The sequence below is a fragment of the Bemisia tabaci genome, chromosome 2 (assembly GCF_918797505.1).
Source record: "Bemisia tabaci chromosome 2, PGI_BMITA_v3".
In the NCBI taxonomy this organism is placed as follows: domain Eukaryota; kingdom Metazoa; phylum Arthropoda; class Insecta; order Hemiptera; family Aleyrodidae; genus Bemisia; species Bemisia tabaci.
The window spans coordinates 79328411-79355176 of NC_092794.1; the positions used below are offsets into that span (position 1 = coordinate 79328411).

A 26766-nucleotide genomic window follows, 5' to 3' on the forward strand; every position below is an offset into this window, starting at 1 on the left:
CAAACCGCAGGTCAAAATGTTGATTTTTGACGAAATAGCGGCCGGTCAAAGTTCAAAATGCTAGATAATTGGCATCTCCGTCTTACATCGGCGGATTGGTCTGAAACTCAGAGTCCTAGGTTTTTCGTGACGAGACAAACGACTCTGGCATTACTTTTCCAGGAAAGTCAGTCCTTTCCAAAATGACGTCGGTTAAAATGGCGGCTTAGAGCGGGAAGTGGATATTTAGGCTGCTTATCGTCTGATTCGTATGAGACTTGGTATCCGGGAGTACCTATTTCGGGACGAGAAGAACGAATCTTTCATTGGATTTTTAAAATTTCGAAAAACTTTAAAATGGCGGCAGAAAATCGATGTTATGGCCGTTAATCTTTGGACTTGCATCAAACTCGGTACCAAGAAGGGTTTTTGCTCAAGGATAATGAATCTTGGCCATAACACCGATTTTTCCACCGCCATTTTTAAAGTATTTAATATTTAAATATTCTGATGAAAGAATCATTTTTTCGAGCCAGAAATCCACCAGAGTAGGTATCGACTTTCGTGCAAATCCATCGGTGTTGTCAGATAAGTTGCTTTTTTTAGCACTTTTCCCAATGCTAGAGTCCCTTTATACCCAGAGTTAAGACAACTCACTTTTGGTTGGGCTGAAAGTGGCCTAAAAAAAAATCCAATTCTGATTGGTTCTCGCTCATGGAGGCCGAAACGAGTGCACCAAGATGGCGGTACCTCGAATGTGAACAAGAATAATGAAAATATTACCTAATTGTGGTTGCGATGCCTGAATTTTGCGCGTGACGCGCAAAATTCTGCAACGATTCTCCGCAACCATTTTGAACCAATTAGAACTCCGGACCAATTTTGAATTTGTCTGAACTATTCGAGTAGATTTGATACACATCTGGATGAAAATAACTCGAATTTGCTATGTTCGTTGGGCGATGACTGCCGACTTCCACATTCAGCTGCTAATTCAGCTTCTGATTGCGGCATGAGACCAATCCGCGGATAAAAGACGGAGATGCCAGATTTCCGCCATTTTGAACTTTGACCGGCCGCCATTTTGTCAAAAATTAACATTTTGACCTGCGGTTTGCGCCAAAAATTTTCTTTTTTTATTATCTTTCGAATGAGGTATCACAAAAGGGGGGTTGCCATTTGAAAAAAAAAAAAGTTAGCCCCCGCCCCCCTTAAGGGGGGCCGCCCGCAAAATTTTGAGGGGACCAAAAAGTCGCTACCTTAAACCGAGGAACATTCCCAAAGTTTCAAACTTCTATCTCAATTAGGAAAAAAGTTACAGGGGTGGTAGGTGACTTTTGGATAACCCTGTATGTGATAAGCAGTGGCGGCAAGTTGTCGTCTCCAGGTACTGCAAATGTTAGCCGATGTATAGAGAGGTTATCACCAAGGATATCCTGCATTCGTTAGCATCTCAATTTTATCAATCCAATGAAATAGTAGCATATAGATGCATACCTTCTGCAGAGGTCAATATGAAAGACCTTGATTTGAAGAATTTTATCCAATTACAGGCAAATTAGACGATTCAATCAACTTCTGACACAGAATCAAGGAGACTTGCTAATAATCAAATTAACAGTAATGTTTGAAGTCAAGTATCTTTGATTTTGTGCCACTGAGTTGCTTTCATTATACTCGTTCAACAAGGGGCAACAATGGAGTGAAGCATAGCTTCTTTAAGTAGACACATACGCACAACTGACGGGTGAATGTGAAAGCCAATTTTCCAATATAAAGCATTACAAGTCTATAGAAACATCGAGGCTTTATGCACCAGTAGCATGATACACTGAGAAGAGACACAGCAACTCCAGAGAAGTTCGGCTGCTAGCAAAATTTTAGGAGAAAGTGGAAACGCAAATTCATCCCCACAGATTGAGACCCCGACAGACATCATCATATTGAGAGGAAGGATGATTTTCTGGTGGATAGTTGCTGAATCTGATTAACGAGAAATAGTATCTAGGACTCACTATAGTGGAATATCATCAATCATTCATGAACCATTACTTGAAAAGATCACCAGATCAGGGTAGATCAGGGCCGCTGGGAAGAAATAACAGGTTGCGATCTGAGTACTTACTGTGACAACTAAATTTATCAAGAGTGCGGGAATCATAAAAGGCTCATATAGAAATGGATCCAGTTATCTTCGGCTTTGATAAAATAGAAACACGTATCGATTAATCTATCTTATTCTTAATGGTAAAATATTTAAATTTTAAAGCCATAATAGCAGAAATATAACCTAAAATTTTGTTTCTGGAGTCGGCGCTCGCCATCCACCGCGCGGTTCTACGATTTGTATTCAAATTCAAATGATTTAAGAAGAATTGACATACTCTCTTTCTTTCAATAAATTCTCCTTTCGAAGTCCATATAAGTCTGCAAACGTTTCAAAAGTTCCATTTATGAAGTCTAAAGGTTCTAACTATCTCTAGTTCAATGGGTTTTATCCTCCCATAACTTCCACAGCCGTGTCCTTAGGTCCGCTTCAAAAATGACGTTTTTAGCGATTTTCTCCCTTATGCCTCATTTATTCAAAAATTCCTTGAGTTGGGCCCTGCATTATAATTAGTAGTTTCAAAATATCTGTAGTTTTAGAGGGTTTTTTTCTACGGTTATAGCTGTGGGTTGTTCTAAATGAACACGCCCACCTTCCGCGGCCGACCGTTTCGCGGGCCCCGTATCTGCTCAACAATTCCATCATCGTCATGTTGTGGGGTCCAAAATTTGTCGTTAAAGCTTAATAACTTTTTTAATATTTAACTGAATTCAACAAACGAGGGCATTACGAGTAGAGCTGAGCATATTCTACCCAAATATTATAGGATTTTTGGGCTTTACTCTACGACCTAATTAGCAGGAGAGCTAAATGGACCGCAAACCGTGCAGAAAAACCCCGATCGAGTTTCTTCATGTATAACTAGTTAGGCAGCAGCCACCCGTCTTTTTTTTTTTTTTTTTTTTTTTTTGTCGTCAAATTTTTAGGGGGAGTTTTTTAGAATTGGGCCGGGGTGGCTACCCGCACCTAGAATTTTTTTAAGTGTGTTATACCTTCTCAAATGTAGAGCAATTAATGGTGCCAAAGAGAGGAGAACACAAAATCAACCATTTAAAACAGAATGTAAGCTTGGTACAGGGTCCTTACTATTCAAAGAAAATAAGATAGTCAGGGAAAGCCCCCCCCCCCAAAAAAAAAAAAAAAAAAATATATAGAATTTCATATTAGTAGGAATATTTTTCAATGCTAAACTGAAAAGTTTCCCCTATTTATAACCTGTTCCGCTTATTATTTTGTCAAGACAATATGTGTTGTAGTGCCTAATTTCTACCCCTGTCTAGAGGTCCATTATGAGCTATCCAAAACCCGTACAATTTTGAAACTGAACAAGTCTTTTGCGACAACGAAGTAGGTGTACTGGGAGGATATCTCAGATGATCTTTGAATTGAAATGATCATATTTTTAGTTATACTTTATTTTTTCATTCCGGTTTTTTGTGCAATATTTCACCACGTACATGTTCAACCCTGAGACTCAACAATAGGGAGGACTCAAGTGCATTGCTGAGCTCCATAGGATTAGGAGAAACCTAAAATCAGCGTCTACTACGGAAACTTGAAGCTTTCGAGGTTCAACAAAATAGTCGAAGAATACATATCTGCAGTTGCAGTGTTGCAAATCTCTGTTTATATTTTACTCTATTAAAAGAAAAGCAGTAAAAAATTTCGCTTTTTATTGTCCTTATTTTTAAAGAAATAATTGAGGAAACTTTTGGAGAAATATTTTGGTCCGTCTCCCCCCCTCCCTTGCAAGAAACAAAACATAATAGGCAATTATTTAATATTGCGAAGTAGATGCACATTTCTACTTCAGCCAAAAATATGATTAAATTTTCTGTTGTTCTACTCTATCTCTCAGGGAGGGCTATTTTGCCCATCAGTTGCATACAGTTGTGCAAAACCTGATCACTATGAAGTTGCAAAGAAATAAAGCGAATATAAAATATGAAAAGAAAGTTTGTTTATTACAACCTAAAAAAGTTACAGGTCAGCCTGTGTTACTCCCTACCGGAGGACACTACCTGAAGCTTTCAGCTCATTGCAAAAACTGAAAATAAATAGGAAGAGTTCACAATACAAAACAATTATTTTTCTTCCAGAATCTTGGTTGTTGCAAGAAGTAAATGAAACAAGCTCAGCAAGAGAATACCTAAAACAAAAATTGGTGAGCACAGCTAACTTACAAAGGATAAAATCTTTATCACATGAATATAAGTTTTTCACTGGCAAAAAATTCAGATAATTAACTTTGTACAATTAAAGACCATGTAATACAAAAATTCTTCAAAGGTCCATGGTTGCTGAGTTAAGCTGATCACTGAATTCGGTGTAGAGCCTTTGCACTTGCAAGGAGGAAGCTGCTTCATTCAAGGCTGAGCGCAGGAGTTCATGCTTAGACAAACCCTAAAAATAAAAGAAGAATTTTTCAGATTCTTAGAGGACCAGTTGAAAGATATAGTGCGGTGGCTAATTACCAAAAAAGAGTAAATAGTGGCAAATCGTGATACAGTTTAGCGGCTTTCAGGGATCAAACTAGATGACATTTGAAGAGTTTTGCGTCGAAGGGCCATTTCAAATTTACTGGCAGATCCAAAATGGCGTCCAGGCACGTACTTTGAGCCGCTATAGATCGAGATCCACTGGACCGATCTAATTTTCCTTTTTTTTTGTTTAAAAGTAATATAAAGGTACGTACAACAAAATTACAAAATTTTTGATTTTGACAATATGCAGGGTGTCTTGTTCACAAAAAGTGGTTTTTGTGTATTTAGAAAAAAGCTTTTAACCCATATAACTTTTAAAAACGCATAACTACTGTCACTTAAGGCCTTGTCTCCACGGGACGTTTTCATGGGATTTTTCCCAAGTTCGAGTCGCAGGAATGAAACTTCTGGGATTTTTCCCAGTTACCGTCTCCACGGGACGGGGCTCTTTGCAGTCCTGCGACTAATTTGCGCGGGAAGATAAATTAGTTAAAGTCGAGTATTTGACCGGGATTAAAATAATAATTGCACTCAATTGACAATTAGACAAATTTTTTAACTAAACAAACATGAACAATGTAGTAATGAATAAAATATCGCACAATTCGTTTTCACTTCTTCTTCTTCTCTCAGTGGGTCCTAGGGGTACAAGTACCATACTTAGTACTGGGAAAAATATTGATTAACTCAATATTTTTCCCAACTTTGTAAGTGAGATTTTTCCGTGGGACAAATCTCGCGAAACGGCTCGTGGAGACAAGGCCTTAAATATGTATCACGTTAAAGAGCGTGTTTTAAGCTTTTCAACGATATATTACATGATGGGTCTATGATATAAGGTTTCCGCGCGACGGCACAGCGCGGCCTCGCATAAATTAGCTCACGGGCATATGTTGAAAAGAAGCCTCCCGTGGAATAGTGATGGAGTAAGTGTGGAAAATGGCTTAATCTCTTCTTTTCGATGTGTAGAAAAATAATTTTAATGTTGTCAAGCTCAATTTTCTGTCCGGCCCCTCCATTTCAAGATGGCGGCCAAAATGGGGGCTTGGCCCAGAAAAGACAAAAATATTTAGCCAATATTGTTTGAATATTTATTCAAACATTGGGCCAATATTGGTTAAATATTGAGCCAATGTTAAAAGTGTACACCATATTTTCTTTTGGCATAAATACCGTGCCAATACTTTAAAATACTTTGTTAATACTGTGAAAATATTTTTCTAATATTTTGGGTAAACATATTACCTTTAAAAATACTAAATAAAGATTCTTTAAATATTTTTTAAAAAGATAATTTTGATTAAAACATTATCAAAATATTGTCAGTATTGTAAATATTGCGACAATACTGACAATATTTGCCCAATATTGTAAAAATATTATGTCTTATCTGGGGGGGGGGGGGGGGGTTGAAGATGTTGGAATTTGTTTTTGATGTCGTATATCGGGCCTATCTCTATGTATTTTGGTCGTAGAATCCAAATTTGAGGTCCAAAATTGTCTCCGGCGTTTATTGAAGCCCAAAAATTTTAATATGGTGGCCAAATGGCTGCCGTAGAGGGTTGAAATATTTTGTTGAGGCTCGTATCGTCGAGTGAGGTGTCCCTGCATGGGTTTTTTAGGTCGTAAATTCCACTAATGAGGTCGAAAAACCTAAACGGGCCCATAAAAGTTCTCTAAGAACCAAAATGGTGGCCGACATGCCTGCCGCTCAGATGGTGAGAACGATAGAGAAGTTACCTTTCTGTCATAGAGGGATTGGCTAATGGTGGACTTTTTGGTATCGATTTATCTTAAGCCTCAGCTTACTTTCTGATTTTAATAAAAACAATTTTTAAAATTGTGGTGAGAATCCCGCTCCGTCAAGTTGGAATTCCTTTTTGTCCGCTGAACTCCCAAGGGTGACCGTTGTATTCAGAATGAAGTAATTTGCCCTTTCATCGGGAAAAGCATCTTCTTGGGAAAAATCAGAGAATACGTTCTTGAGCATGTCCTCGATGTACTGCAGATTGCTGCCGCTACCACTCCGATGTACTAGATGACTACATCCGGAATCAGCCAAGTACATAACATGCACGAAAAAACGTAATTGTATGAAAGGTAACTTCTCTACCGTTCTCATTATCTGAGCGGCAGCCATGTTGGCCACCATTTTGGTTCTTAGAGAACTTCTCTGGGCCTGTTTGGGTTTTTGGACCTCATTTGTGGAATTTACAAACCAAAAAACCCATGCAGGGACACCTCACTCGACGATAGAGCCTCAACAAAATATTTCAACCCGCTACGGCAGTCATTTGGCCGCCATATTGAGTTTTTTGGGCTTCAATAAACCTGTAGTGCAATTTTGACCTCATCGGTGAGATCTACGACCCAGAAACCCTATGAAAGATATCCGACTCGGCACTTTTACGCAACTCTCGGAGATTTGACCCTACCGTGGAAATTTTGGCGGCCATATTGGATTTTGGGCATCCCTTTGAGCCGGAGACAATTTTGGACCTCAAATTCGGATTCTACGACCAAACTTACAAACAGATGGACCCCATACACGACATCAAAAACAAATTCCAACATCTTCAACCCCGAGCCCTCATTTTGGCCGCCATCTTGGAATGGAGGAGCTGGACGGAAAATTGAGCTTGACAACATCAAAATTGGACTGTATTTTGCAATTCGGAACTATAAATTCTAGCCCGATTTAAAAACAACGTATTTGCCATTAGTTTCCCCACGCATATACGTGTTTTTCCAGGAGAGTCAGAATTTATTGTTCCAAATTGCAAAATGCAGTTCAATTATTTATCTACACATCGAAAAGAAGAGATTAGGCCATTTTCCACACTTACTCCATTTACTATTCCACAGGAGGCTTCTTTTCAACATATGCCTATGGACTAATTTATGCAGGGCCGCGCAGATCGCAGTGGCGCGGAAACCTTAAATCAGAGACCCATCATGTAATACAGGGTGTTTCAGACCACCCGTACCAGGCCTTTTTCTCGGTTGTTTTAAGTCGTACGAAGTCAGGGACCGCGGGGTTAAATAGGGAATTGAACCCAAGGAATCTGAATTTCGTGGTCCCCCCCCCCCCCCCCCACTCACCCTTAGGGAGTAAATGGGGGGGGGGAGGGTCACGACGCTAAAAGTTACTGTTCCAGACCGAATTGCGGATTAATCGCATCAGAATTGAAAAGCACGGAAAATTTCACGTGAAATTGACCCCTAAAAATCCATAATCGGCCCATCCAAGGCCCAAAAATGACCCCCTAAAGAGGATGACAGTACCCCCCCTCCATAATTTCTCTTTGGTCTCAAAATTGACGTAGATTCTCCAGAAAAAGATGGTTTCCCAGGTAATCAACCCCGAGAAATCCAAATGTCATGGTCCCGAAGCTCCTCTATCCCCCCTTGGGGAGTAAACGGGGGGCCCAATTTTAAAAATCGCGGCTCCTTTCCGAATCGCAAATTGATTGCATCTAAATTGAGGAGCAGAACAAATTGAGGAGCAAATTGATACAATCAATTTGCGATTCGGAAAGGAGCCCCGATTTTTAAAATTGGGCCCCCCGTTTACTCCCCAAAGGGAGATAGAGGAACTTCGGGACCATGAAATTTGGATTTCTCGGGGTCGATTACCCGGGAAACCATCTTTTTCTGGAGAATCTACGTCAATTTTGGGATCAAAGAGAAATTATGGAGGGGGGTACTGTCCCCTTCTTTAGGGGGCCTAGGATGGGCCGATTAGGGATTTTTAGAGGTCAATTTCACGTGAAAGAGCCGTATGCAAAAACGACATTTTTCGCCCCCCCCCCCTCCCACTAAAACTTATTCAAACTTCGTCTATTAGTTACTAATACTGGAGCGTTTCTTTCCCAAAATTTTCAGACCCCCAAAAAATTTTGGGGGGCGCTAGGGGGGGGGATGGAAGTCAAAACCTGTGAACTCTATATCTCTCGAACGAAGAAAGATATCGAGGTCCGGTTTGAACGACAAATCGTCTAAAATTGCATAATTCGAGATTCTATGGGTCAAAATCCCGATATCACATTGTAAAGGCAACATATGTGTTTTTTTTCCAGTTTTTAGGTCTAGAAAATTTCTTTTGAACGAAAAATGTACGAAGATCTCAATTTTTTATTTGAAACTAAACTGGTTTTTTTTTTTTAAATTGTTCGTCTTTTTCCGCATCCAACGAGTGGTCCATTAAGATGGGGAACCAAACGGTTCCGGAGTTATGATCGATTGAAGTTTCCGCTCAACGCGCGCCGACCGATTTTCGCGGGCAGAGTCGGATTTGACTGTTATTAAATCAGATTGAATGTTCAAACTGACCAAAATGCATTATTAGGGACTCTTGAGGGTCGCTGAGTTCAGAAATTACAGATACTTCCAAAAAATTCACGTTTTTAAAATTACAGCTTCGTGCAGGACCACTGAGCGGCCGGTCGGCGCTCGGTGGGCCTCTAAAATAGCGCTACGGAGCTGTAATTTTAAAAAAGTGAATTTTTTGGAAGTATCTGTAATTTCTGAACTCAGCGACCCTCAAGAGACCCTAATAGTGCATTTTGCTCAGTTTGAACATTCAATCTGATTTGATAACAGTCAAATCCGACTTTTTTGCGCGCGAAAATCGGTCGGCGCGCGTTGAGCGGAAACTTAAATCGAATATAACTCTGGAACCGTTTGGTTCCCCAACTTAATTGACCACTCGTTGGATGCGGAAAAAGACGAGCAATTTGAAAAACTAGTTTGGGTTCAAATACAAAATTGTGCTCTTTCAGTTTGGTGTGTTTATAAGAAATTGTTTTTCCTCAAAAACTGAAAAAAAAGCACATAAGCTAAGTTAAAAATGTAATTTCGGGATTTTGACCCCTGGAATCTTAAAGTATGCAATTTTAGACGATTTTTCGTCCAAACCGGGCCTCAATATCTTGTTTCGTTCGAAAGATATCGAGGTTCACAGGTTTTGACTTCCACCGCCCCCCCCCCCCTAGCGCCCCCCAAAATTTTTTGGGAGTCTGAAAATTTTAGGAAAGAGGTGCTCCAGTATTAGTAACTGACAGACGAAGTTTGAATAAGTTCTAGTGGGGGGGGGGGGGGCGAAAAATGTCGTTTTTGCATACGGCTCTTTTCCGTGCTTTTCAATTCTGATGCGACTAATCCGCAATTCGGCCGGGAACAGTGACTTGTAGCATTGTGACCCCCCCTTTAGCCCCCGAGGGGGGTGGGGGGGTTTCGGGACCACGAAATTCGGATTCCTTGGGGTCAATTCCCTATTCAACCCCGCGGTCCCCGACTTCGTACGAACTAAAACAAGCGAGAAAAAGACCTGGTACGGGTGGTCTGAAACACCCTGTATAACGTTGAAAAGCTTAAAACACGCTCTTTAACGTGACACATATTTAAAGTGACATTAATTATGCGATTTTAAAAGTTATATGAGTTAGAAGCTTTTTTTTCAATACACAAAAACCAGTTTTTGTGAACAAGACACCCTGTACATTGTCAAAATCAAAAATTTTGTAATTTTGTTGTACGTACCTTTATATTACTTTTAAACAAAAAAAAAGGAAAATTAGATCGGTCCAGTGGATCTCGATCTATAGCGGCTCAAAGTACGTGCCTGGACGCCATTTTGGATCTGCCAGTAAATTTGAAATGGCCCTTCGACGCAAAACTCTTCAAATGTCATCTAGTTTGATCCCTGAAAGCCGCTAAACTGTATCACGATTTGCCACTATTTACTCTTTTTTGGTAATTAGCCTCGAGTTAGCCAGTTTTTGTGAACAAGACACCCTGTACATTGTCAAAATCAAAAATTTTGTAATTTTGCTATATTTACCTTTAAATTATCTTTTAAACAAAAAAAAGAAAAATTAAATAGGTCCAGTGGATCTTGATCTATAGTGGCTCAAAGTACGCGCCCGGAGGCCATTTTAAATGGCCGCCATCATGGCTCTACCACAAAATTAGAAATGCCTCTTCAACTCAAAACTCTTAAAATGTCATCTTCTATGAACCCGTGAAAACAGCTAAACTGTATCACAATTTGCCCTAAGTTGCAACTAGCCACCGCACTAATAAATGGACTGAGATTTCGAGATTTGGAGGAGCTTTCCGGGAAAATAGTCCATTACAAAGCATCATGTTTTGTCTCAATGTATATCATTGTTTCCGGCTTGCTGATTACACTGGTCCCAAAGGGTCGTGTTGCCGCAATGTTTTGAAGCAGTTCTCGGTAGGGTCTAAAAAATAGTTTCGAACATGAATTTCCAATAATCTTGATCGGCTCAGATTTGCCCAGAAAAAAGCATGCTTCTTCCCAAAAATAAGGCTTCCCTGAGAAAATAAAATACATGTTCCTGAGAATTAGTGCTTTCTAGAAAAAAAACTGCAGATCATTCCCATGGACTTCACCTATTGACAGCTGATGAATCAAAAGTCAAATCATTTGGGAATTTCAGTTGAGTTTTCTCACACCGAACGCATCTGTTAGACGATATAAATGCCAACAAATTAAATTATTTTTAATATTGGAAGTCTCTAGAGAGTACGAGGGCTGTCCCAAAAGAAACAGGACTTTTGTCATAGAAAGTGAACCGAGCGTTGTAATGAAGTTTTCTTGGGCTTGTTTGAAAGCTGATAAGCTACTAGAGATGCTTGTTTTTACAGCATGCAAAAATTCATCTTGGTAAGGAAACTACACGCTTTGGAATAAAGGAAAGTCAAACTCGAGTTGCGATTTTTGTCTTGATTTCAAGAAAAATTTAGATACAACTTTAAAAAACCCCTGGCTTTAAGTTAAAAACTTCATTGCTCTTTTATTCAAATGCTTAAAAATAAGGAAATTAACAATTGATTTTAAGCAGCTTACCAAGTCATTACCTGTCCCTTTCAAAATACTCACCAGCTTTGTCGATGCATTTTTGCCACCGTTTCTTCCATTGGGAGAAATACTGTTGGAAATCCTCAGGTTGAAATGATCGCAATTCCTTCAAGGTGTTCTATTGAATTTCCGGAATGGTTTGAAAACGTCGACCTTTTAAGGTAGATTTAAGTCGTGGAAATAAGACAAAATCACACGGAGCCAGGTCAGGTGAATAAGGGGGATGAGGGAGGACACCCATGGCATTCTTTGCAAAAAATTCGCGAATTTGGAGGGATGCATGGGCAGGTGCATTATCGTGATGCAGAAACCAGGAACTCTCTCCCCAAAGCTCGGGCTTTTTTCTGCGGACATTTTTGCGTAATCGTCTCAGAACACCATTGTAATATTCGCGATTGAAAGTTTCTCCTTTCGGTAAATTCAAGAGAACACCTCGAAGGAATTCCCATCATTCAAATTGGAGGATTTCCAACAGTATTTCTCCCAATTGAAGAAACGGTGGCAAAAATGCATCGACAAAGCTGGTGAGTATTTTGAAAGGGACAGGTAATGACTTGGTAAGCTGCTTAAAATCAAATGTTAATTTCCTTATTTTAAAGCATTTGAATAAGAGAGAAATGAAGTTTTTAACTCAAAGCCAGGGTTTTTTTAAAGTTGTATCTAAATTTTTCTTGAAATAAAGACAAAAATCGCAACTCGAGTTTGACTTCCCTTTATTCCAAGGCGTGTAGTTTCCTTACCAAGACGAATTTTTGCATTTTGTAAAAATAAGCATCTCCAGTAGCTTATCAGCTTTTAACCAAGCCCAAGAAAACTTCATTACGACGCTCGGTTCGCCTTCTATGACAAAAGTCCGGTTTCTTTTGGGACAGCCCTCGTATTAGAAAATTTTTGCAAAAATGAGAGGTTGAATTGGACATGTTAAATTGACAGAAGAAATCAAAACTACTTGTCATTGAACTGAATAGGGTTCCGTTTTTAAGCAAACACGCAACACAACACTCCCCCGCCTTTAAGATGTCCTTAAAATCAGGAGGTAAGTGAATGCTATTAAGTTATCCCTCTGACAATGTTTCCTTGGCTCATGAGAAGATCTACCACTTGAGATGTTCCATCTTTTCCTGGAGACAACTTATGGACTAAAGTTGAAGGCCAACATGATAGAGAACACCTTGGATTCAGATGGTACACAAGAGTATGCTAGTTATACATTGTCCGACAATTTCCTGTGCCACTCGCTTTCCTTGTAATGGCTTGAAACGATATTGGACACTAGCTAATAGTCCTTGAGGCGCAACGTGAAATAGGCATTCAGGTTCCTCACGAATTGTAAGTTCTATTAATTCCGCATTGAAGCTAGTACTTCCCAATTGAAATAACCTTGTTGTAATTAGAAACATGCTTCTGGAAATGTATTTGATGGTGACACAGAGACAGTAACTAAACATTTACTTGTAGTCTTAGAAAAATTCAATCCTGAACCATACCACAAATATACTTCTATCAAGAGGACCGCCTTTTTTACCAAGGAAAATGTAAATATGGGAGACTTAATATTCAGTAAAAAATACACAGGCTGTTTCAAAAAAATTGTTCATCTCGACTCTAAAGGACTGTGAAAGACATTATAGCCCACATTATGACAGGCTCTAGAGCAAGTCATTGACTTTGAAGGAAGACCAAGATAAGCTTATTTGGTTGACAGTAACTGACTAAGTTACAGCAGTTATGGGAGACTTAATATTCAGTAAAAAATACACAGGCTGTTTCAAAAAAATTGTTCATCTCGACTCTAAAGGACTGTGAAAGACATTATAGCCCACATTATGACAGGCTCTAGAGCAAGTCATTGACTTTGAAGGAAGACCAAGATAAGCTTATTTGGTTGACAGTAACTGACTAAGTTACAGCAGTTAAACTAAGTCAAGTTGATCAGACCCCTCCAGGATTTCTGTTCCCAAAATAAAAAACTAGCAACATCGCATAAACCTCACATCAACGATGAACTTGATTATAAAATTGCAGTAGATTCATCAATTCTCTGTCAAATGGGCTCAAATCAGTTTTATTAAGACGTTGATTAATTGTTCTAGCGCCCCCCACGAACAGCATGTAAGTATCTATCACGATTATCAAGACTGAGGCCCATGGACACTTATTACGACAGCCTTGGTACCTTTTTCAAACCAGAATATACGTACCAGAACAGTAGGTTCCCAAGATGATTTTACTTTAACTCCACTATGAGTAGGGCCTAATAAATCTTCGAAAATTATACGCAATTTTCTTTCATCTCCTGTAAATTAAAAAATCAAACAGAAATTAGAACAGCAAACAAGAAGTTTCAAACATGTAAATCAAAACAGTAACAAACTGATGAGCCAGAGGCTACAGCAGACTAAAATGCACTCGCAAAAAATTCAACTCATTACCATCAATAAAAATAAAGTGCTCGAATAAGTTTTCTTTTCGGTAAGTGAAGAACATTTGTTTTATTCCATTCTGAATTGTCGCCATCACATTTAATGTTATGACCTGCTATGTAAAAGCTTCATGAAAGAAACTCTTTTTCAAATTTTTCAGGACCTCATTTATAAACTTGCCCTGCCATCGCACTGTAATACAACTGGGGTACTGATACGAGTAATTATGAAAAAACAAATAAATTTCCGTGCCACCTCTTCGGCTTATATATTTCCAAAAACACAATACCTCAAATTTTGAGAAGTAAACTTGGCAAAATTATGCTGAATACGTATTAGGAAAGCTGCACAGACAACCTTTGACAAAAGCTGATCAATGTCGATGGCTGAGGAGCAATACCGCCTACCTGCAAACTGAAGTTTTAGTTGGACCAAGGAAAAAACTTCGCCATTTTTGTAATTTTGAAGTTATATTTGCAATTTTCGTTAAACAGTACAGCATCATTATGGCGCTCCCATTCAGGGTCGGAGAAAAACATCAGCTGTTGAATACGGCAAAGTCACTAACTCATTTTCGCCAAAATTGTCTATCCCATGATATTGTTTCTCAGCCTTCAATGTTGATTCTAACCCATTTTTTCCCTCATAAATGCACGTTGACTGCATTTCAGTCATTGGCTTAACATATGCAGAAACAGGATGTGGAGTGGTGAGTTATCACAGATAACAGGAAAGCGAGCTGAGATATTTGGTGTGACGGACAGAAAATTTCTGAATTTCTTCATATCACTGCTCATTTTAGAGGAAGGAATGAAAGGACGTCTTTTGATGATGATCGAAGATGGCATTTGCTGGCCTATATGTGACGCAAGGAGGTAATGAGATGCAACGCAAGGGAATTATTGTTCCTCAAAAATCGAAAAACTGCTTATTCAAACGCTAATTTCTCAGCTTAAAATCCCTCGAATTTCATGTATTTCTGGCCTTAAGTCTCAATAGGAGCTTTTGAATAATTTATTCTATTACAATGGACCGTTGGCCATTTTAATATCCTTCAAAAGTTCCAACTTTAGTGGTATTTTCCAGAACCTCAATCATAGTAATTGAATGATATACTGGAGCAGAAATATATTTACCTTGCTGAAGAAGATACCTCACAGTTGCCAACAACCAAAACTTATACTCAATACTTGATTCTAGAGTCTTACATGCTATTAGTTGGCGCTCTAAGAATGCAAATGTACACATGGGTGTCAACTCTGAGCTTCGAACCAGCATGGAGCCACTGCAAAAGAAAAATGCTTTAGGATACAAAAGTTGGAGAAAGGTGGGGTTTGGCTCTGCACATGGTCAGCAAGACATTTGGTCAAGGTCTTTTCTTCAGCTGCTGTTGTTATTAAGGTTAATCTTCAGCTGTAGTTCCGAAAAAATCCACCACGTCGCGCTGCTAAAATCCGACTCCGAAATCAGTGATTAAAATATCACAATAGGTATCTTAAATTCTAAGACTCATAAGTTCTAGCAGCATACGTCTGGAATCCTTAGAAACAAACGCGAGCTTTGAAAGTCTAATAATAAAAGCTGTAAATTGATCCCAGTTTCTCTTACGGGACATCTGTAAGTGCGAGAGAGACAGCTCACGGTGGGAGAGAGATATCTGCCAACTGCTGAGAGCGATCAAGCGCGATTGGTTGCATCAAGGTCATCATGCTTAACCCTACTTTTTTCTGGGATCAAATTGCAGAGCTTCAGAAATGACTTTTCACGTTGTTTTTAGGGTCAATAGGAAGAAGAATGTTATAGCTAGAACTTATTTATCTTCGATTTAAACAGAAATTCCTTCAACTTTTATAAAAGCTCAAGGACTCACGTGGTGCTGTACGGACTCTAAAACACAGCGGTGGCGCCCCCTGCGCGGAGAAATTTCTTACTTCACGCAGCTGTAGATACACCTTAACCTTTAGGTGCGTTGTTAAATTACTTTTGCTGCCCAACAAAAATGGCCGAATCTTAGCGGGATTGACGTCATATCAACGACGACTTCAGCTCAACAGACGGGAGAAAATCGAGGTGTCGTTGTTAAATTCCCGTCGGATTCTGCGGATTTGGAGGTTAAGTTTTATTGAAATTTAAGATTTTTAACATTTAAAAGTCTTATTAACACCCACATTATTACGAAATTGACGCAATTAACGATTATAAGCAATTGCAAGTCAGTCTGGTGACGAGCTTGTGGCGAAGAAATGCGAAAAAATGGCGGTTGTGGATGTAAACAATAACATTACAACAATCCAGCAAACTCGGCAGCGGTCCACAGTAGAGTACCTGTATAGCGAGAGTATGGACAGATCGCTTCATGGAGGGCTTAGGGCCCAAAAGTGCAGCCACCCTTCTAACCAACTTCTAACGCACAAAATTTCACTGCCAGTCTGCAGATTCCAATTCTAACCATGATGGCAAAGAATGTACAGAAATGAGCGTTCTTCCGCGAAATTGAGTAAATTTATGCAAAAACTGAGTCAAACACGTGCTTAATAAACGACGGTTCATAACAATAGTATTAGTAAATCGTTCTGGATAATTGAAATTCATAGGTTGGCTGCATTTCTGGGCCCTAACTTTATTCGCAAAAACATCGGTGAAGGCCTGATGGATTTTCGGAGTTTCACATCTGTCCATACTCTCGCTATACAGGTACTCTAGTCCACAGCAGCCAAAAACCTCGCTGAGCTGTTGGGCATTTTGCTGAGCAGCCATCTTGGAAAACGGGTAAATCCACCAGAATTTACCAACGCTTTCGTTGAGCTCAACGCTCAGCGGGTAATTTTCGTTGGGCAGTTGTGGACTTTAACAACGCATCTTTTCAATCCATAGCAAAAAGGCTTCGAATCTTTCCGACTGGCGACTTGGACGGTCAACCGTTGGAATTCGGCGGTTTACCCCGAATCTCCACCGCGGCGGTGCATGTTCGGGGATCGAGCACCTCAACGTTTTCATGTAAACAACTAAGATGGCGGCGCATATTGCGCGGGTGTTTTGAATTTACGGATCGTGGGCAAGATCCACACCTTGAGCGGACTTGAAGCAACCACGTACTTAATTAACATTTACATTTAAATGTTTTTTCAAGTTAATATTAATTCCTGATAGTCGAATGAAGGAAGTTTTCTCCCGTTAGGACAAAAGTTGCAATGTCGCCGTTTATCATTGCATTATAGGAGAGAAAAAGTAGCAGCCAGAAGTATGAGTCATGAGCGACCATCCTCAGCATCCATTCCTTCTTTTCAAAGATTTTTTGTCATCACTTATCAGAGATGCAAAATGAAATTTAACATGATATGAAAGTTCACAGATTTCTAAGGAGGAGTGTACACCACTCGTAAAATTATCTTAAAATAAAATTAAGAGTTTGACTCTCATTTTGTTAAATATTGAGATTTTACTGATTCTACGCATTCCACGGCCTACTGAGCCTATTGCAGAAGTTCCACTTTCATGAAATTTTACCTTATATGAAATTGCATGCAATTATGCATCTCTGTTCATCATGGAGCCCATTCAGCAGGCTATCAAGACTGAGGCTGCTTTAAAAATGTAAATGGTGCAAGCAAGAAAGGGGTTGGGCCTCTAGGAGGAACATACCTTTTCAAATTAAAATTTATCACAAGGGTGAAAATTCTCACACATTAGGCAAATAGGGATTGTCCCCTCCCCCTTATTCAGTGAGAGTACTAAAATTTTTCTGGGACAATTTTGGTCAATTTCACTGTGAAGTGTGAGTGTCAGCAGCGCCCAACTCCCTCCTCGCAGGCACAAGACTTCTCCAGTCAGATTCCCCGGGTCCAGCTGAAATAGCACAGCTACATTTAATCATTTAATCTAATCTTTCAAATCTACGTTTAGTTGTACGTTTATGGTAGACTTCAGACTTCGGTACTTGTCTGTTACGCATTTGCAAACATTTGTTTTTTTTTTTGTAACTGTCTTCAAAACACCAGCGCCATTGTCCGGTGGATTTTCCATCAGAGTCTACACACTTAGACTCATCACTGACCAATTTCTCTGGAATATCTAGCATAAATGGTTAAAATGTAGATTTCACTTTGCAGATAAAGTAGCTGGGGGCCTAAGAAAAAAATTTTCACTTATATTAACTTCTGTTAGGAGTCAATTGCCTGCATTAATTCGGGTTTAAGATCTTTACAAATCGAATATTATTGTAAGATTTCACGAGAGAACGCATTGTACATTCAGCCTAACTGGCTGCTGACCTTAAAAGAAGCATGTGGACTTTAGGTCTGGCTGTGTTATGAGAGGCTGCGCAACAGAATCAAATGATTCTCTTGAGATAAATTCCTTCCCTCTAAACTAGAAAAGCCATTGATTCAGCTTTGTTCTGACCCCAACACGAGTAAAACAATCAGCTCAACAGGCAGCAAGCGTCATGAGATATTTAGGCATTTATCCTCTCTGTTATTTGCACTTGGTCTGGAAAATACTGAAATAATGGTTTATACTGCTGAGAGCAATGGAATTTGTTGGATGTTCGATGTCTTTTGCAAATATTGACACATTACGGCAAGAGGCCGGTGTTACCTCTGATGCATCAACGAAGAGGTATCACAAACAACTCCGAAGTTAAAAGTTACAAAATCAAGCAGCGCTACTACATTTAAATTTGAGAATACTACATATTCATACCAATTAATCAGAAACGTTTGGTGACTTTTATACGTAAATTCTGGTGGAAAACCCACTTCATGAAGACATTAGAACAATGAACAAGTGGAGTGAAACAGTTGCAAAAATTAAACAAATACTTACGTTCGCGTAATGGTGAGCTTCGTTTATTGAGGCTAAAATGGAACGACTGAAACGATTTAAATTAAATTAATTTGGAGTTATTATACTATAATTGACCAGCACACGATGCTTAGGCATGCGACCGTGCGAGAAGGTAGAGTACCTTTATAGACAGAGTATGGCCATTTCTGTTCCGGTTTTTCATTGGTCGCGAGCGAATAGGCTGACACGATGCTCTTAGGGCCGTAAATAAACAAACAAGATGACCGTTATCAGCAAGCAAGATTGAGGTTATGCACATCTTACATCCTCCTGTGATGAAGGTAAAAGGCAATTTAACAATGTTTTCATGTGTTTTTCGTGTGCTATTCGTAGATAGGCTCGTTTAAATTGTTACTGCCGCATAATTGAAATTTTTGTCAAATTTAGCTTCTCATCGATGTTACGGTGAGCCGCCATCTTGTTTGTTTATTTACGGCCCTAAGAGCATCATGAAGCCTAAAAACTCGTTGACCAATCAAAAAGCGGAACAGTTTTCCTGTAGTAAAAAGATACGAATGGCCATACTCTGTCTATAAAGGTACTCTACGAGAAGGTGGTAATGATAATTTCGTAAACAAATATGGCGGCGGTCGGTCACAACGTTGAGAGTGCCGAACCCCCGAAAACGCACCGCCGCGGTGGAGATTAGAGGTAAACCGCCGAATTCCAACGGTTGACCGTCCAAGTCGCCAGTCGGCAAAACCCACAAGGCTTCAGCCCAATTTTTCTCAAGTGTCAACTGCTTCTAGACTGAGGTGTAAGCTACTGTGCAGCTAAATTCTTGGTTTCAAAGAGCTTAATGCAAAAACGGTTTTTTTTTCCCCCCCCCCCCCCCCCTCTGGAATTTCTTCAGACTTTGTCTATTGGTTACTCATACTTGAGCGCTTCTCTTCCCAAATTTTCAGACCCTCAAAAAATTTTGGGGGGAGCTGGGGGGGGGGGCGAAAAAAGCCGTTTTTGCATCAAGCTCTTTTGCATTAACAATGCACAAAGGCGGTTTGTTAGTTGTCTTGAGTTCAACTTGGTATGAGAAAGGGTGTTCAAACAAATCATTGACGGTCAGCTCCATTGAAAAGACATAAGCCTCTAATAAAAGCGTGGTTACAAAGCATACCTGTCTGTTCGGTTGATTGGCTTTTAAAACTGATGAACGAGGCAACTGCTGGTTTTCACCACCTCAAATGACTATGATTGATCGCTACCTGTAAGAGTCTCCTTATCGTTACTACTTCTTGACGAAACTGCTTTAGTAGCTTATCAGAAATTGAATAGACAGCCCTGAGGGTGTCTTTGGACCCCTAGGGGTACCTATGTATAAAACCAGATATTCTCATGATGGAGAGAAAAAGCTCATTGAAATACAATTTTCTTAATAAAGTTCTCATGTTAGAAACAGCACTGATTGAAACAAATCCAGAAGACCTGGACAAGTACTGGAAACACTTTGCAGGTCCAGTTAAACATAGAACGGGAGAAATGATAACGTAAGTATGAGGAAATATAAGGTCATAGTTACATTAAAGCAAAGCTAAAACATTAGATTTTAAAGGAGCGTAGACAGAAAGATGTAATACTGATCATAAAAGAATTTAGAGACAGCCAATATTCGTTTTCATCATTGCATGTTCTTCATTACCTATCCTGCAAGACAAGCTTCAATGTAAGAACCTTCTATAACACATTTTTGCGAGAATCCATTCGAGAAAAGTTAATTTTTTGGTACTTAACGCGCATAGCACTGCTAGAGTGGTGACCACAGAGTTCGCTTGCTGATCCAAGCTCCAAAGGTACAGAAGACTTGGCATGATCTCAGATTCATGCGTTTATTTTGGGGCTAGAAAGACGATAGCAACAGCTAATAAAAATGAAAAATTGAATATAATGAAAATTGAAAAAAATTGAAGTTTTTGCAGATAAAAAACTCTGCAATGTAAAGATGCTGTAGGACGAAGACTGCTAAAAATTTAACACTGTGGCAATGGAAAACATGAGTTTAAGAGGTGAAAAATTCACTGTTCTCCTCAAACTCTGTTAGAAAATTGGCATCTTGATGCTTCTACTTTTGAATTTTATAATCTTCAGAGGGATCGTAACGAAATTATAAGAAAAAGGATGGAGCATAATCAGTGCTGAAATCTTTCATGATCCATGTCTCTCCTTTCACAACTTCTAAGAACTTAAATAGAAAATTAATATTTCAACACACTTCTTTGAAAACATGATCGGAAAAAATACATAGATGGCTGCGCAATAATAAGCAAATAGTGATGAGACTCAAAGGGTTGATCTGGAGTCGAACAAACAGAACATGAGAGGGGAGATGAATAGACTACTTCAAAGAGGATGAAAAATGAAAATGAGATAATTACTGCATCGCAGCAATCCAAACAATAACTAATAAAAATTCAATCTAGAAAATAACTCCCGGCAGTCTTTGTATTGAAAACATCAACTGCGCAGGCAAAGTTCATTGCTACATTTCCCTTGCCTTGAGAAGTTATGGTGTTGTAGCGCATGTAAGGGAAGATTTCGCTCTCCTGTGGCTTTCAGAACTGCCGAAGGATCATTCCTAGTTTGATGAATAGAATTTCGAACCATTGCATCTCTATTATTACTGACTAGAAGCCTGTTAACAAAAAGGCAACAATTAATTTCTCAGAAATGTACATGGCCCCAAATTAGGTAAACTCTTACGCTTGGCAATATGTGCAGTTGTTCAAAAATGTACGAGCAAATATGTGGTCAAACATATTTAGACTGATTTGAAAAACATCAAATTTCAGAGGGAGGAATTGCGAAGTATGCTTAGCCAAGATGTTAAACAATATATGAGGGCTATTGAGATTACGTCCAAAATTAGTGAAATACATAGCAGCAAGTTGTCATTAAGTACATGATTCATCAAATTTGACCGGAATGAACGTACTGGATCCATCTGAATGAAACAAGTTTTTCACATGAGCTCGCATGAATATTCTAGAGCGGTCTATCACATGACGTAGCTACCCAAAGCCCACAAAACCTGGCAAAGAACTGTTTTATGTGCGACGCTGCCATGCAGAGTGTATTCCCTTTTTTCCTATTGTCCAGTCATTCTAGCTATTTACCTCGGACAAATTAGCACAAACTTTTCCTTTGGTATATAGGGTCTCTAGGTACCCAATAAGACAGAAAAAAAAGTTTACCAAAAATTTCCACCAGGAAAGTGGTCAAACCGCAGTTTTTCAAAATGGCGGCTTACGGCGATTTTCAAACGGGACTTACATTCGGATTTACCTTTATAACTAAAAAATAATGCGTCAAACAAAAAAATTGCAAAAGATCAGTTTGAGAGATCATAAAAGAGCCTCACCAAGTTTAGCCCCTTTTAATGGATACCCGAGTTGGTCAACGGAACAAGGCTCAAATGAAAGCTTATAGTAAGGCATACTTCCAGGCAAAGTTTCAACTTGAAGTGACACCTTGTTTAGGCAGTACAGCGTTGCCAATTTTTAATTTTTTATGTGCTACAATCAAAGAATTCTGGACTATTGGTCAAGTGCATCATAATTAAACAGAAAGTGCATCGGTCTACAAACTGAATACTACCCTGAGATCGTATGGAAACGCAATTAAAGGCCATCGTGATCTTTACGAAGCAGTGTTACCAATTTTTTACTTGTTTTTTGAACATAAAATGAGGGTATTTTCGAGATTTTTGGCGGAAAACGTACCTTCATGGGCCATAACTTTGACGAGTGTGGGCTAGAAACATTACCAAATGATAGTAAATGATCGCTACTTATGGAAAAAAATTGAATTCCTAGAGCAATGTTGCCAAGTTAATTTTAATTAATTACAAAAGTTAAGAATATAAATAAAACAACTTGCAACACTGCTTCGAAAAGTTCACGATGGCCTTTAATTGCGTTTCTATACAATCTCAGGGTAGTATTTAGCCTGCAGACCGATGTACAAGTCTGTTTCACTATAATGCACTGGGCTGATAGTCCAGAATTCCTTGATTTTAGCACATGAAAATGGAAAATTGGCAACGCCGTACAGCCAAAATGAGGGGCCACTTCAAGTTGAAACTTTGCATGGAAGTTGGCCTTACCAAGAGCTTTCACTTAAGCCTTGTCTCGTTGACCAACTCGGGTGTACTAGTCTGTTGAACCATGATGATGCAGAATCCCTCGATATAGCACATGAAAATGGAAAATTGGCAACGCTGTACAGCCTAAACGAGGGGTCACTTCAAGTTGAAACTTTTCCTGGAAGTTTGCCCTATCATAAGCTTTCATTTGAGCCTTGTCCGGTTGACCAACTCGGGTATCCAAAAAGGGGCTAAAAAACAAACCTTTTTGGCGAGGCTCTTTTCATTAAGAATCATATACAAAACCTAGGCTTTTATTATTTTTTTTCTTTCCGAATTTTACTATTTAAAAACAACCGGCAATATCTGCTGATAATTCACGATTTTTCTTGTTCTTGACCAATTTTAGGTCAAAATAATTAATTTAAGGTTAAAAACAACGACACCACTGAAAAGTACGCTAAATATTACATAAGTAAACCCATTCATTTTACCTTTTCATCTTTTATGACCTCATTGTGAGACGAATCATTCAAAAGCATGAAGTCAATATTTAACAACAAATTCAGCTGTTTTTTCCCGTTTCCAGCGCTTTCGATCAATTATTTCTCGAAAAAAGTATCACTTAAATGTACTTCTTTGAAAGGTGATAAAATTTGCAAGACGAAAAACACACTGGTTTTTCTTTGAATTTTACAACATGTACCCGAAAAGCGTATTTGAGGGAAGTACGCTAAAAAATGATTTCTCTAGAAATTGCAGAATTTCAACGATTTTCGGCTTTTTGACAGCTGGAAACTGAGAATACGATTCAGGGATGGTAATAATCGTTTAGAGCATGAAATTTCCAAAAAATTACATACCTGAAATTACTGTTTCGAATTTTTTAAAGAGAGTTAGATAAGGCGTTAAAGTTGTCTATTGGAAAACCCGGCTGCTCGGTTTAGAACCACTTTCTTAATATTATACCCAAAGTTTTCAAGTTTAGTCATTTTTGTTTGAAGTAAATTTCATGGTACCAATGTAATAGCACATGAAAGTTAAAAAAAGTTAATGAATAAATTTTTGAAGGTATTTAAGTGTACTTAGAGGCCAATTTTTGCGACGTTAGAAATTTACAAATTGTTTAATAACAAGGCTTTATCTCAGGTTTTTATGGATTTCCATGGCTGCAAACAATTTTTTCCATCAAACCATGGTAATCATCGAAAAGCTGGTAGATTTTGTGTGATAGATAAACCTTTATTTGTATTTTTGGCGTCTCTCATGAAAATGCGGAGGCAATGTTGAAAAAAATTGCAATTTGCCCTAAAACATTTCCCCGCGGTTTTTCTTATTTCTTACGTGTTAAAAGGCGTTTTCGAAAAAAACAAGGAGCGAAATGAAAAGTTCATAAAATTTCCTATAATTTAGGGCTACTGAAGTTTGCCGTAAAACATTTTTGAGGGGTCTTAGCACTGAATTTCGGTTTAAAAAAAGTTTTAAAAAAAATGATGAAATTAAACTTTTTAGTTATTTTTGAGATTTTATTGCTTTAATATGAGCTTTAAAGTTAAAATAAATGATGTAACTAAAAAGTACATTAAAGTTTGGTCTAGAAAGATGTGTTCAACATCCTTTTCAGTAATTATATTTGCCGGTAGGATAATTTTTTCTGGGATCAAAAATGACATTTTTCTGAACAAAGACCGTTTTTAGCTCCATTTTTCTAATTTTTAAGCATTTTAAAAGTGTTTGATCAAAACACCACTGTAACCACGTGAAAGTACATAAAATTTACAATAAGATAGGGTACCTCGTTTCAAAAATTTCCATAATTATTGGGTTTGACACGGCTTTATTTAAAATTGTAAAAAATGGCAATATTTACAGAAAGTTGAGTTTCTATGCAAAACACCATCCCTCAAAAGGTCATATCAATACGGCAAATATTCCATCAATCGTGAGAAGTTATTTCAATCATTTCTGGAGAGCAAAAATTACTTAACGTAACATAAATAAATAATAGGAGGGGAAACTGACCAACCTCTTCCTCCCTGCTCTCTACGAAGAACGCAAATGGATATATGACCGCCAGTGCGGAACTAACAGATACTCCATGCATACAAAGTGAAAGCAATTTTCATCGTATTTATGCATACACTCACGTAAAAATAAACAAATAGGACAGAGCTTGACGAAATCTGTACATTTAAGGGTTTTTACAAATGTTGCGGAATGGGACATCTCACATATGAGGGAAGTTACGATGCGAGCATAGCCACCGCCGTGAAGCGCTTTACGTGAGGGATTGGGCTGTGTAATAGCGGCAGCTCGGGGAGCGGGTCTTTTTGCATCGGAGGAATCAATAGTAAACTAATAACAATTATTATGATAAATTCAATACACCATTGAAGGTTTGGAACTTTTGAGCAGCCAACTCTAGCGTAAGCGCGAACAAGAATTATAACGAAAGTACAGATGTCAGCGGGGGGCGGGGTTGTCAACAGGGGAGAGGGGTTTGCACCTATGCTTTACGTGACGTACCGCAGACTTGTAAGAAATGAAGAGATCTAAGTAAATAAGAAGGAAAATAATAAAAACATTGAAATGTTACTGCCCTCGGCATCTCGTCAGCCGAATATGCGACATTCCGCACATTATTTAATATTATTTAGCTTTCAATGGACCGAGCAAAAAATTATTAGATACTTTATTTCATTACCTGGTTTGTATTTCTTAATCTGTTTCAATTAAATATTCGACGATACTAAAAAAATTGCATTTTAACACTTGCTTGGAGGACGAGGCGAATAAGTGCTATTTCGAGAAAAACATGTTTGAAGTTGCTAACTATTATACACAGCCTTATGGCAGAAAGAGAGTTCAAACTCACATTTCGATGCTTAAGCACTGGATGCTTCCGGTGAATTTTTCACAGACTTCATTTTAAACCTAGAATTAGTTGAAACCACTAAAGTGTCATTTTTTTTTAAAGTAGGTAGTTTTGTAATTGTACTTGCCATCTTTAATTTTAAAAAATTATAGCCACCACCTTCTTCCCATGATTCAATCCTCATGATTTCAATTCTGGGTAAATTCGACATCAAATTCAAATTCTCTAGGGCTAAATACAGGGTTATACTAAGTTTCTTGCAAATCAGTCGATAAACAGGTATCTAACAAATTATTGCCGCCATCTTTTTTCCGTCATCCTGAATTTTGATTCAGACTGAAAGTAACGTCAAATTCGAATTTCCTAGGTCGATATACTGGGGTACACCAAATTTCATGAAAATCTGCCGACAAATAGGTGTTATAAAGTTTTTTTCTTAGAACCTTTAGCTGCAATAGCTAGTCCAAACAGTAAACAGATCAGATATACCACCCCTTCCCCCCCGGTCGACCATCCCTCTGAGGTGCTTCTCCCTTTAATATGTACCATGACTATCAAATTAAGAACAAAATTTAATTCAAAAATAGTCGAATATACGTGAAAAAGGGTCACAATAATCGAAATTCAAGCCAAAATTTACAGTAAGTAAAAAATGTCAAATAGACCGTAGGCCAGCAAGGGGTAACCCTCCCCTTCCCCCCCTCCCCCCGGTGGGAATTTTGAAGGTGGTGATTTTCTTGAAGCTCTCGACTAGTAGAATAAGTTTTTTCTTGTTTATGCGAATTCTATCGTGGCTCAAAATTGCTCAGAATTCCGACTTTTCCGCGAATTTTCCCATTTTTTCTCGAAAAGGCTTGATTTTAAGGCAAAACTCCAAATAACCTATCTGAAAGCTCGTAAAATTTCGATTTAGAAAAGTTATGTTTGACTTTGGCCATGACCCGCGGCGACCCCAAAATGGGGGGGGGGGGGGTAGGGCGGCTTAAAATGTCAAAATATCTCAAATTCCCGCGAAAATGACCGTTTCGCCGCGATTTCTCGCCAATAACGCGGAGAAGGTTGGTAATATCATGAAATTGTTTATCCCTAAAAT

The 26766-nt window shown here is 38.6% G+C and overlaps 1 protein-coding gene across 2 annotated transcripts in view; it reads right to left on the reverse strand.

Moving 5' to 3' along the window:
• Window positions 1-4024: 4024 nt before the first annotated feature.
• Window positions 4025-26766, reverse strand: part of Hira (histone cell cycle regulator-like protein) — a 72694-nt gene continuing 49952 nt past the window's right edge. For both annotated transcript variants that reach the window (XM_072296361.1, XM_072296360.1), the window contains 4 exons: window positions 21212-21349; window positions 15015-15163; window positions 13657-13751; window positions 4025-4489 (listed from right to left, as the gene is read on the reverse strand). In XM_072296361.1, coding sequence (XP_072152462.1) covers window positions 4370-4489; window positions 13657-13751; window positions 15015-15163; window positions 21212-21349 — 502 coding nt within the window. In that variant the 3' untranslated portion in view covers window positions 4025-4369. The remainder of the gene's footprint in view (window positions 4490-13656; window positions 13752-15014; window positions 15164-21211; window positions 21350-26766) is intronic.